We start from the raw sequence: 12,495 nt of genomic DNA on the forward strand, positions 1-12,495 counted from the left end.
TAATTCTTTAATATCATAAAATTCTACTACTATGGTTTTTCAGTGATGAAATTGCCAGTTACAAAAAATAAAGTACATTTAAAATTCTTGTCATACCAGTGTTAGTCTGTTAAAAATAATTTGAAAACCCTACGGCATTGCTCTTAATCCACCTTTGTTTATTAATTCATACTCATGAAATGTATTAGATTAAAAAGTTTAATAAGACTGTTTAAAGACCATGCCAGGTCATTTAAAAACCTCAGACTAAATTGTATTTTGAAAATATCATGAGTATGGATCGATTGCAAACACTCGATTATAGATTCTATATAAAACTGCTTGTAATTTATTCGCGTATTTAAATCGAGAATGTTTGCAGTCGGATATTAGGATAATAATGTTTATTCCAAAATGTTTATTGTGAATATGCAGCTATTTTGTATACGCTTAAGCTATATTAAAGGGATACAGTACGAGAAAAATCAACTGGCCATCTATAATATCGCCAAAAAAAAAAAATTTCGAATATAGAATTTTTAAAATTCTCGTATCAAACATTCTTTTATGTAGCCGAATAATGAACTATAATAAATAAGAAATTAGAAATTTTCGAAATTCAATTTTATGTTTTAAACTAGAACTTCCACTTTCCAAAGTTTGTAATTTATGAGTTAATGCAGTTTACTGCTATTGTTTTAGACATGTACTTAAGTAATACCTAACTTTGTAGATTTTTTCATCAATTAATTATCTTGAAGAATGTTATTGAAATGGAAGAGGTTATTTGGAATTGTTCACTCTAAAATACTCGTATTTAATAAACTCGAATATTCTAATTGATTCCAAAAACCTCGTACAGAGGATCCTAGACATTGACGTGTATTCTACCACTGATCAAGGCTATTCTCGTATTGTAAACTTTATTGATATTTGTAGCAATAAATATTTGAGAGAGTTATATTCTAAGTTTGGTCTATAATTCGGCCATATCGAATGAATGATTACGAACGAAACGAATGCTATATTTATAAATGATTTTAGAAAAAAAAATATCCACTGTTTCACCACTTTATCATAATCTGTCTACATATAAATATTTAAAGAAATATCAGTAAAATTACGGTACATGATGCTTCTGTGCCTGTGAATTAAATATATATATTTGATAAGTAATTACTTTTTCTATAATATATCAATAATATCCTTTTTCACAAATAAATAAATAATGTTAGTATTTGACGCAATTCTAAAAACATTTTTTATTTAACATGTAACATGTAATACATGTTATTGAGGAAACGATTTTGTAAAAAATATTTAATATTTATATTACTCTGCATAGTATGTTTTAGTGGTGGAATAGACTAATGAAATTTACGTCAGTTCATATATTATCTGTAATTTTTCCAAGGTACTAATTTATATAATTAACTAATTAATTAATAAAATTATTATAGATTGTCGTCCCTTTCTTTCATATTAAATTCTTAATGTGAACGAGTGTGATATGACATCAGTAAATAAAATTATACAGTTTTGTGTACATTTATCTATAAATAATAAATAAAATATTTTATTTATAAATAAAATCCTTGGGGTAAATTTGATATAGTATATGGATTGATAAATAAATAAGGTATACTGACACCCACATAATATTGTTACAATTGACACTCAGCTAGCTGTGATTCGGTACTTTGTAGGCATCCATTGTATTAACAAAGTCTACGCTCTATATGAATATGTAATTTATTTATTACAAATGTTTCGCCTATTTCAGCCGCCAAGCAACTTTCTTTGCAAGCTGCTTCGGTTGTAGGGTACTATTAGGCTGTGAAATTACAGAATAATAGACAAAGTCTCAGTCCTCTAGAATGGCGACACATGCATGGTGTAACTTGTGTCACGTGATAACGTGATGGCTGTGATGCTATTCATGTTATTTTCATTTCGAATCCACTTTCCAACAATGGTATTTCCGAATCGATACAACTAACTTCAAGAAAAAAGCCTATTCCTTCTTAAAAGCCTGGCAACACACTTGCAATTCTCCTGGTGTTGCGAGGACTCATAGGCAGGGGTAATCACTTACTATAAGGTGAGACGCAAACCCGTTTGTCTCTTATACTATAAAAAAGGCGACGGTTACCGCTATCATCAGGTGGAACAGCATGTTTGCTATTCGAGTTACATTAAAAAATGTTTTAAACTTTACATATTCATATAAAAAACGGCATTTCTAGTATGTGGTTGTTGGTGATCTTGACTGCTTTAGATGCTGCATGTTGATGATTCCCAAAATACATTTAGACAGTCATTTGTTATATTTATTTTTGTATTACGGTGATGTCTTGATGACGCTAAAATGGTGAAAGGCTTGTATCAAATTAGGTTTTTTAAACGATATTAGTTCTGTTATAGATACGGGTTTTTACAATTACTGTTATAAGTTCGAATTGGCGACGTAAGTTGATGAATTATACGAAAACAACACTGTTTGTTATTGTATATAACGACATTACTGTCTTCTGTTCTACATTTTTTTTTATACTGCGATGGTGGTAAACTAACATACGGGCCATCTGATGGTTACCGTAGCCTATGAAGTCTTTTTAGACACGAATAAATATCAACTTGCGTTGTTTATCTACAATTGTAACTAATTTAGTTCCGAATATATAGAATTATTTCGACGTATTAATATTTGTAAAATCATGACCATACTGTGTTAGCTCTTTGTTTTTTTTAGTAAATACTTATCTCAACGCGATTATGCCATCAAATGGTAAAAATTTGCTCAAATTCTGAAAAACAGATGTCACTTTATGTCCTCCATTTTGTGAACGTTTACACGTACACAAAATGGCGTCCAATGTGACTACTCATGATTTTACATATTGTGCTGTTACTAATCAAGTAATTATATCATACATCACCTTGATTCTTTTATTTTTAATACTTTATCCGAAATAGCGTATTAATTAGGATAATTCTAGATTTATTTATCTATTTAACTTGAATGTAGTTCAATTCTGGACGGAGATATGGTTGTGAACACGATCTTGTTTTAATTTATTGTTCCTTGTTTGTAATTTTATTTCTCGGCTTTATTAAACGGCGGCGTGGTCCTAGTTTAAAAAAGCCGAAATTTGACACTTTAACTGGTGAGCGAATTTGTAGAAACCATCTGGTTTAACTCATAATGTATGGAATCAGAATTGTACTCATGTAAGAATGGTGTTGCCAACCTCAGCATATAGTTTTAATCAAATTAAATATCAAAATAATAAATCACAATGTTACAATGTTAGATTGTATCACTAGCTATTATCTCATCTTCAATTTGTAAGTCTTCTTGATTTTTCGTTTCAGCTTTACTTTTGTTGAATTTCAATTGTATATTCACAGTTAAAACTGTAGGATTGGCAACACTGGCGGAGAATAATAACTTATTGATATACATCGACTTGCCTGACCGTTTAGCTCGCACCACGATACGTAAGTCAAGGTGCAATGTAGATGACTCAACTCGCCTTACGAGTTTACAACAGTTAAAGTGTTAATAATGAATATTCTATGTTATCGTGAGATTTGGAATAGAATCTTTTTAGATTAAATTATATTGCTCATGTTTTACTCGAAGCCCTGTTATTTATTTTTTTGTTAATTAAAGATTCCGTTCCATTTTCACTTATTTTGTAATAGGTATTACGCGTGATTCACTTTGTAAGCGGGTTTTATATGGGTCGCGTTTTACTTTTTTTTTATATATTTTTTTATTGTTGAATGTAAAAGGTTGATAATGTTTCAAATCACCAAAATTCTAGTTTACTATGTTAATAAAATTAGTTACCATTTTGTCTATGATTCTTAGGAGTATATGTTTCTAAAAGACAACATTGTAAATTTAAAAAAGGAACTTGAATGTTACATTAAAATATTTATACTTTACCTTTATATACCACAATTATAGCATGCTTTTGTAATAGACACCAAGTTTTTTTAGAAAATCATCTTTGTTGAAAAGTCAAAAAAATTGTTAGAATAAAAAATAAGCAAACAGTATTTCTGTAATACTTAGAACCTAGAGCTTCCTATTACCACTGGTATATGTATGTATTTGCCTCATTTTTTAAATATATGCCTGTATACTTATGAATATTATAATCATTACCCTTTTAGTATCGTTTTCTGTAAGACTGTTAATATGCAAAAACTGTTATAAAAATTGATAGATATATCTGAAATGCTTGAAAAGTTACTCAATTACATGTTTAATATCCGGAAATTGTTATTTCGAGAGGTAAAAGGAATGTTTATTAAAATTATAATACGGAAATAATATAAAATTGTTCATGTATAACGGTATCTTACAGAGGTTTATAGACTACAGCCCGTTCATAATATCGTGGCGAGCCGACTTGTGAAGTTTGTGTAATGTTTGAGAAATATTACACAAATATGTGCACATAAAATTTTCAACATAAGTTATGCAAATAGATATGGCATGTTGGTGATAGTTATTTAGACTTGGACTATAGATAGACATTTATAAAAATATATATATAATTCTGACTCTGGTGATGGAAACACCGATAACAAATCTAATTAATCCGAAAGACTGTTAATCTTGCGACCTTTCAAGGATTTTGGATCCACCTTTGTTGGATTCCAATATACCTATTGATATGTGAGCATGTAAAAAGATGTATTCATAAAGACGTCGACATTTGATGTATGAGATCACCCCATCTGGGATAAATTAGTGTTGTTTCTTACAAAATCTTAAAGATCGGTTCGTCATCTTAAAATGAGTGGGTTATAAGAGTATATACGAAAAGAGGTAAATGTATGAACGAAGACTGAATGCTTCAGTAAATATAGGACTGAAGGAATATGTAATTTTGTACTCTAAATTAATATTAAAACCGCATTATAAACCTAAAATAAATGTTTCTACGCCATTCAAATGTTTTTTATTGCTATATTTCATTATACTTTCGTAGTTACATACTACGAATTCCCGACAAACTTTAGCGGAATGTTACTGAATGAAAATTGATTATTTGTACATATTAAAAGCAGACTCTAATGCTGTACCATATATAACTCTTTACGATAGTCTCAAGTTCGATCCCAGCCCAATAACTTCTGCATCCTATGAGGTCTATTTTTTTTTAACTAGCTACTTTTTTTTTACTTTTCTTTCTAACTAGCTACTCGCCCTGGCTTCGCCCGGTTGTACATGTGTTATACATATAAACCTTTATCTTGAATCACTCATTAAAAAAAACCGCTTCAAAATCTGTAGCGTAGTTTAAAGTTTTAAGCATACATAGGGACGGACAGACAGCGAGAGCAAGTTTCTTTTACACTATATAATGATTACTGTAGTAACAATTTCCAATTGTTACGTCAAACCTATTATAATTTGAGAGAACCTGATAACATTTACGGTTCGCAATTGTTAATGTGAAATTGTCTGATTATATTGAATTTTGTAGCATGTTTGCTACATCCTACAAAATTCATGACAATAATAACCAAGGACATTCACATATCGCTATCTATCTCTAAAGTAGGCTGAGGTATGTCTATTAAAGACACCTTTTTTGTTTGTTCGTGGAACAAAACCTCTATTTAACTAAATTGTGTTGACCCAATCAACATACGGCACTCCAAATAAAACCACAATTGAACACAAATATATCCATTTTATTTACATTAATCCTCGTTATAATTTTAATATGTACTTAATATACGTTGTATTAAAATAGTTACAGCTCTATTGGACCTTACGGTGAGCCTAAGCTAGCCTGTAGACCGAAGTGTCGTCGGGTGACAACGTAGGCAAACGAGGGGGACGGCGTGGGGGGCGCCGCCTCCTTCGAGGTCTGCATTCGCAATGCAGAGCGCACAATCCAATCCCAGCGCATCCAGATAGAAACAGAGGCAATGCCAGGGTCCTGGTCACAGTTGCAACCTGTTCCCCACGCGACCACCTAGGTATCACCACACTGGTGTCAGCTCTTGACCAGTAACAAGGGTACTTGGCCCCAACAAACCCGTAACTGGTGGTAAAATTATCGCAATCCACAGTGGGCGGGTATCCACACCCCTTTATATTGACAAATAACACGGCCGGACGCCAGTCCTCAGTATGGGCTTTATATTTGACGTGCAGCTGAATGCATTTATACGCGTCACTGGTGCAACCTTCTCTGCATGACGCCCAGGTACAGTTGTCGAGGCCGAGTCTATCGTCACGCCTCTCTGTGATGCACTCGGCTGGTACTGGGTCAAAGTCTGCAGCGAGGGCACTAAGCGCTGGGTCAGCATACAGAGGAACGAGGAACAGCAATGCAGATCCGCCGCCACCCAAAAGAGCAGCTAACGTCACAGTTATGTATCTGGTAAGTTTGGCTCGCGTTTCCCCTCTACGCCGAGAAGATCTCACCAACCGTTCTGAACTTCCACCCTTCATTTTTTACAAGCAATGCGTCACCCCATGATGTGTGTCTTATACTAAATATGCGGTGCCGAGAGTTCAGACATGCGCATTGTAGGTACATGCGCGGTAGTTGTTCATTGACTCGGATGGTTTGTTATATGCTAAGCAAGGTATGTATATATTCTCAATGGACCGTAGGTATTCGCTCATAAGTCGGTTTCATTAATACTTCAGCAAACAGACAAGTTGACCTAATTTACCAACTTAAGATATAGGCAGGTAGGTACCTACTCCTTTGTTACAACGAAAATGTTCCAAACTAAGAAGATTCGAAAATTAGAAAAGAATTCTATTTATTCATCCATCCTGTCAAGTGTATGTACCCCATGGTACTCCCTGATTATGTGGACATTTTTTGAATATGGAATTTTTAAAATCTTAAAAACTATTGAGGTGCACAATAAACAATTCTTTGTAATGTTTAATGTTAGTATATACATATAAACATTACTGAGCTATTATGATGAATTTGTTTAAAAAATAATATATTTTTTACTTTAATTTATAATTACGATCGTTTCCAGGGGAGACCCCGTGGAGACCGTCTTGACATGTTGGGCTATTAACAATGAAAGAGATAGATTCCCATCTACGCTTAAGTTAAAACCGAAAATAATAATAAAAGGCAGTAAGTAACAATTTATTACTTATCTTACTTAGTAGGTAGTAGGTAAGATAGGTAATAAATTATTAAAATTATTCACTATTATTCATAATAACGAAGTCATGTTTCATTTATTTGAAATTTCTTATTTCCTCAAGTACCCAGAGCCATAAAATCATTGAACATATGAAATCAATAAATTGCAAATGTATACAGAGTAATAGGGGTATTACGAATGTGGCAACACTGATTAACACTCCTACTATCCTATAGTATAGTGATTTTGTTCATTTGTAAGGAGTTTAATTGAATATTAGTGTATGTATTTTATTTCTGTTAATTTCGATTATTTGTGTCATTATTACTGTAATAGGTATGTCAGTTACAATATTCAAACTATTGCTTAACACTTTTGGAAAGAACCTGCCAAGACATGCAATTAAATCAGGTACTTTCCAGTTCAAATCAATATTTCACACGTTGTTTTTGTGTCGGGGATAAAAAAAAAATTGTAATTTTAATTTTTGTAACTTTCTTATATTTTGTTTTTATAACGTAATTAACACAGAAATGTAATACCGTTTGTCATTCAATTATAACATAACCTCGAAAATTCGTAACAGAATACCGGACATTCGTTCACCTGGTTCATAAGTGTCGGGTGTTTTTTCGATTGATGATGGCACTCGTATATGGCATATATTCGCGCAGTACCAGTGGATGTTAATGTGATGAACTTGAAGTCAGATCAAATAGCCGATTGTGGCGAATTCACCAGAAATTAATCACGATAGTTGACAAGGAGACCGCGTGGGGGACGAGTTATTAGGTACAATGCTTAATATTGGACCCCATGAATAACATACCCCTCCACCCTGACTGTCTGTTGATTTTATTTTAAGTTATTTTCGTATACTTTCTTGTCACATGTTCCTTACATATTGCACTTACTTCCAAACGACTAAACTAGATCACGACTAAAGTACTTCATGTCATGTCTTCAAGTCCTACATGTAACATTAAGAAAACTATGGCATCTTACTACATTTTTTTTGTTGAATTCTCAATATTTTGACAAGATTTTGTTTTTCCAATATTTAGAAAATTATATAGTTTGTGACACTACATGATTTTCTAAAAAATATGTAAAAATAGTCTACTTTCATCCTTCATTTTGCAGGCCTTTATACTAAGAAACTAATATTTATTTTATTGACTTTATTTTGACATTCTATTTATTTTATGTATGTACTTGTATGTTTCAAATGAGGACTAACAACCCCATTGCTAGCCCCAAACCATTTCAGGTTGATATATGGATATCAAACCCTATCCCTAAGCCTGGAAACCATAATGATAAATTCCTGGTAAATTTATCATAATGGGGCAACTCACCTGACCATATATATTATCATCCACAACGGGTGCTATGTGGGGGGAAAGGGGATTGTTAGTAATGTCAACTGATGATCTTATTGCTAGTATTGTACTATGTCAGGTTGACCTCCATGCAGTTCCCCCTGGAAACCATTGTGATAAATTCTTGGTGAATTTGTCACAATGGGCTAACTGACCTGACCTCATGTTCATCTTATCATCCTCCACTGGTGCCCCATCATCGTAAGCAGTTAGCGCAGGCGGGAGCACCATTCCATTATCATCCATAAAAAAAACTGGTGCTATGTCAGCATAAACCATTATCGCAAGCTGGTGCACCTGATTCATTGTGTCTTATCATGTTTTTTTTTTATGTCATTAGGTGTACAGTACCGTTTCGTAACAGCCATGGATGTAGCCACACCAGAAAAAACAGATGCACCAAATGATGAAGCTACTGAGATAGTACACAGCAAAAGTCAGACGAGGTTTAAGAGACGCCACATGAAACGGCAGTGGGAGGAGTTGGCTGTGAGTAAGAAAGTAGACGGACAGACAGACGAAAAGAAGCTGTGTGAGAAAACCTCTGAGAGGATAAAGAGGAAAAAAATGGCAATGTTATTGGGATACTGTGGGGTGGATTATTATGGAATGCAAAGGTAACTAAAATTGGTGCTACAGAATGTAAAATTTGCATTTTTTGGATTTTGGTTTATCCACTCCAAATATACTACACTCCAACTACAACTCCTTATGACTCCAATTTTAAAAAGTGTTTAAGGTTTAGTTGTTTATGTTCCCATTCTAGTAATTTTTGAATTTTCGTGTTTAATATATGATATACAACAGCCTCTATGTCTGTCTGGATTGTCGCAACGATATACATACAAAATTTTTTTTTGCAAAAAAATTTTTTTTTTGTCTTATTCATAGAAACCCAGGTGTTAGAACGATTGAGGAAGATTTACTGAAAGCACTATTAGAAACTAAGAATATTACAGAAGAGGACTTCAATAACCAACAAAATGTACAGTTCCAGAGGAGTTCACGGACTGACAAAGGTGTCTCTGCTGCCAGACAGGTTGTGTCTTTGAAACTACGTTAGTATTTTCTTGTAATAAATTTAGTATCTTCTCTTCTCTCTTTCTCTTAAACCTATGTCTGGTCACAAAACCCGGGAACTGTGGTGTACGGTGTACGGTGGATTCATGGTATACTAGACTAAATGTGGACCATACTTCTAGGAATGCTCCAAGTCAGGTTGACATCCACGCGATTCCCCCTAGAAGCCATCATGATAATGTTTTAGTAAATTTGTCACAATGGGCTAACTAACCAGGGGCAGTTCTACCTATGGGCTTTTTAGGCTGCAGCCCAGGGCCCCAAGTCCCGTCTGAAACAATATTTAGAATATAAAAAAAAATCTAGAACGTTAAAAAACCTATCAAGGTTGGCAACCCTGAGATCAATTAATGGTGCCTATCGAAATGAATGGGGAATTTCTAGTCGCCTGTTTTTGGTCAGTGTATTGTTTATTTGAGTAATTGGGCCTACCCAAGTAAATTTAGCCCAGGGCCCCACAAATTCACGATCCGCCCCTGTAAATAACGGTTACCAACAGTTAGGCTGTATGCTTGATTGCCATCTAAGTTGTAAAAAGAAACATTAAGTGGACCATGAACATATCAGTTGTAAGTAATAAATAATAAATAACATAATTATATAAAATATTCTAATTATAATTGTATTTACAGCTTTAGAAATAAACATTGACGATGTTAACAAGAAATTACCAGAATGTATAAGGGTATTTGCTGTAAAACGTGTTACGAACAAGTTTAATTCAAAATCGAAATGTAACGCACGAACATATAGCTTCACTCTTCCCACATATGTGTTTGAACCCAGTCTAGTGAGTGTGGACGAGAGAAAGCTGTATAGAATACCTGCGGAAAAATTGGAAAAAGTTAATAGTGTTTTAAGTGTATATAAAGGAACCAAAAGTTATCACAACTTCACAGAAAAAAAGTAAGTAAATGTTTTATATTTTATCTTAATCTTAATAATATAAAAGCAAAGCTTTGTAAGTATGGATGTTTATTACTCTTTCACGAAAAACTACTGAACGGATTAAGAACATCTAGGACAGTAAAAGTCTCATCATAATTTATATATTTTTTACAGTTAGTGCAATATTAGAAACTTATGAGCAATATTAGTAATTCGCAACACTTGACATGCCTATATTTCACTTTACAATAAAATCGCAATTAATCTTGTATTGCAGACACTTCCAAGACCCGTCGGCGTTGAGATATATGATGAATTTTAGCATTGACAGAGTATTCGTACATACAGATATGGAATTTGCAGTTTTATTAGTTAAGGTGAGTATTTTTTTATGTAAATTGAATGGAAAGTAGTAATTGTGTACATGAACAACAGCTCCAAGTATGTTGCCATCCTTAAGGACTACTGTGCCTATTACTACTGCGCCTGCGGACTAGTACTGCCCTATCTACTCTTCAAGCAATAAGCACTGTATTTTTCTTTCTAATTATCGGCTCTCAAATACATAACAGTGTCAATAGCCGAATGACGCCAGCTGCGTGCGATAGAGATGACATAATGCCTACTTCTCTTACCCACATATATCGTGGTCAATTCCTGGTAACAGGAGATGAGCGGCAAGCTAGTTTGTCACGTATAAAAAAATATTCTATTCATCCATCAAAGAAATAAACTAATTGAATGCAGGGTCAAAGCTTCATGCTGCATCAGATTCGTAAAATGGTGGGGCTGATGATAGCTGTGGTGAGGGGACACACCAACATGTGTACCTTGGAGCGGGCATTCGGCAAGGAAAAGGTGATGATACCCACTGCGCCTGGTCTGGGTTTAGTACTTGACATGGTGAGTAATCATATTATATTACATAATACAATAGTACCTCTATATACTAGTACCCTAGTATTCGAGAGTTTTGAAACAAAGCTGCTGAGCGAGCCATATTTTGCTTTGAGATGAGAGCAAGATTTGAGATATGATAACAGTTTCTCTCACCTCGCCTTTATATATTTTTTTGTATTCATATATGTGTTCCCTATGTATATACATATTCACAAAATAATTATCTAAAAAAATTAATTCTGAGATATTATTATTATCTTATTGTTTATTTTTTAGGTGCATTACGATAGATATGATGCTCGTTATAAAACTAGCCATGACAGTCTAACTTGGGAGGCAGAGGATGAAGCAGTACAAAAATTCAAACTTGATCACATATACCCTAATATAGTAAAAGGTGAGATAGAAGACAATTCAATAGGCAACTGGTTGGAGAAACTCAATTTACATTCCTATGAGCCGTCAGATGACGTTCCCAGTGAGAAAGAGACAGAAGACAAAGAGTTGGATGACGATGATGATGATGATGATGATGATGGTGATGATAAGGAGACAAATGGAACACAGGAAATAGATGATGTGTCAAAAAGTATAGAAAATATAACAAATAATAAGTTAATATCGGATGAAATTTCTACTGAAAGTAAAAAGGTTTTGTAAAGTCTACATATATGTATATATAATAATTTCAATAATACATGTTAATTATTATGTTGTTGTATTGATACTAGATTTTTTACAAAAACGTCTACGTGAATATTTTTGTCGCCATACTACCTACATGGTGCACCCGGTAACGGATTACGCTGGCGGGGCACCAGTGGAGGAGGATGATAAGATGAGCATGAGGTCAGGTCCGTTGGCCCATCGTGACAAATTCACCAAGAATTTATCATGATGATTTCCAGAGGAAAGCGCGTCGGATGTTAACCTGACATGGTACATAGTTAGCAATATGATCACCAATCCACATTCTTAACAATCCACTGTCTCCCAGAAGTGAAGCGGTTTGCTAAACCGCTACACCACCAAGGTCGTCACTTGCTTAGTAAGTTATGTTGAAAGTTAAGATATGGCAATCAAATTACAGGGTCTGGAAGTATGACAGTGC

At 33.7% G+C, this 12,495-nt stretch overlaps 2 protein-coding genes across 4 annotated transcripts; one reads left to right on the forward strand and one right to left on the reverse strand.

Annotated features, from left to right (window-relative positions):
• Positions 1-5,700: 5,700 nt before the first annotated feature.
• Positions 5,701-6,539, reverse strand: LOC131846604 (protein tipE). The gene has a single exon (XM_059195942.1). It carries the CDS (start codon positions 6,464-6,466, stop codon positions 5,789-5,791), a length of 678 nt encoding a protein of 225 aa, XP_059051925.1. The 5' UTR covers positions 6,467-6,539; the 3' UTR covers positions 5,701-5,788.
• A 788-nt stretch (positions 6,540-7,327) lies between these two features.
• On the forward strand, positions 7,328-12,095 carry LOC131846603 (pseudouridylate synthase 1 homolog). Of its 3 annotated transcripts, none has more exons than XM_059195940.1 (7): positions 7,328-7,415; positions 8,857-9,133; positions 9,408-9,574; positions 10,229-10,502; positions 10,762-10,861; positions 11,232-11,387; positions 11,661-12,095. In XM_059195940.1, the coding sequence occupies exons 2-7, from the start codon at positions 8,883-8,885 to the stop codon at positions 12,042-12,044; spliced, it is 1,332 nt and encodes a 443-aa protein (XP_059051923.1). In that variant the 5' UTR covers positions 7,328-7,415; positions 8,857-8,882; the 3' UTR covers positions 12,045-12,095. The 3 variants fall into 3 exon arrangements, with proteins under 3 accessions (XP_059051923.1, XP_059051924.1, XP_059051922.1); XM_059195941.1 differs by having other exon boundaries at positions 7,383-7,470; XM_059195939.1 differs by lacking the exon at positions 7,328-7,415 and adding an exon at positions 7,422-7,545.
• Positions 12,096-12,495: the final 400 nt, after the last annotated feature.

The sequence above is a fragment of the Achroia grisella genome, unplaced genomic scaffold (assembly GCF_030625045.1).
Source record: "Achroia grisella isolate CSIRO2021 unplaced genomic scaffold, CSIRO_AGI_Agris_v1 utg511, whole genome shotgun sequence".
Taxonomy (NCBI): domain Eukaryota; kingdom Metazoa; phylum Arthropoda; class Insecta; order Lepidoptera; family Pyralidae; genus Achroia; species Achroia grisella.

What these genes read in the sequence shown, in the direction of transcription:
- LOC131846603 (XM_059195939.1), top strand. Translation starts at nt 7,473, where the DNA reads ATGTCAGTTACAATATTCAAACTATTGCTTAACACTTTTGGAAAGAAC. An exon ending in GATTATTATGGAATGCAAAG is followed by an intron (nt 9,134 to 9,407) that starts GTAACTAAAATT and finishes TCTTATTCATAG; the next exon opens with AAACCCAGGTGTTAGAACGA. An exon ending in GGTTGTGTCTTTGAAACTAC is followed by an intron (nt 9,575 to 10,228) that starts GTTAGTATTTTC and finishes TTGTATTTACAG; the next exon opens with CTTTAGAAATAAACATTGAC.
- LOC131846604 (XM_059195942.1), bottom strand. Translation starts at nt 6,466, where the DNA reads ATGAAGGGTGGAAGTTCAGAACGGTTGGTGAGATCTTCTCGGCGTAGA.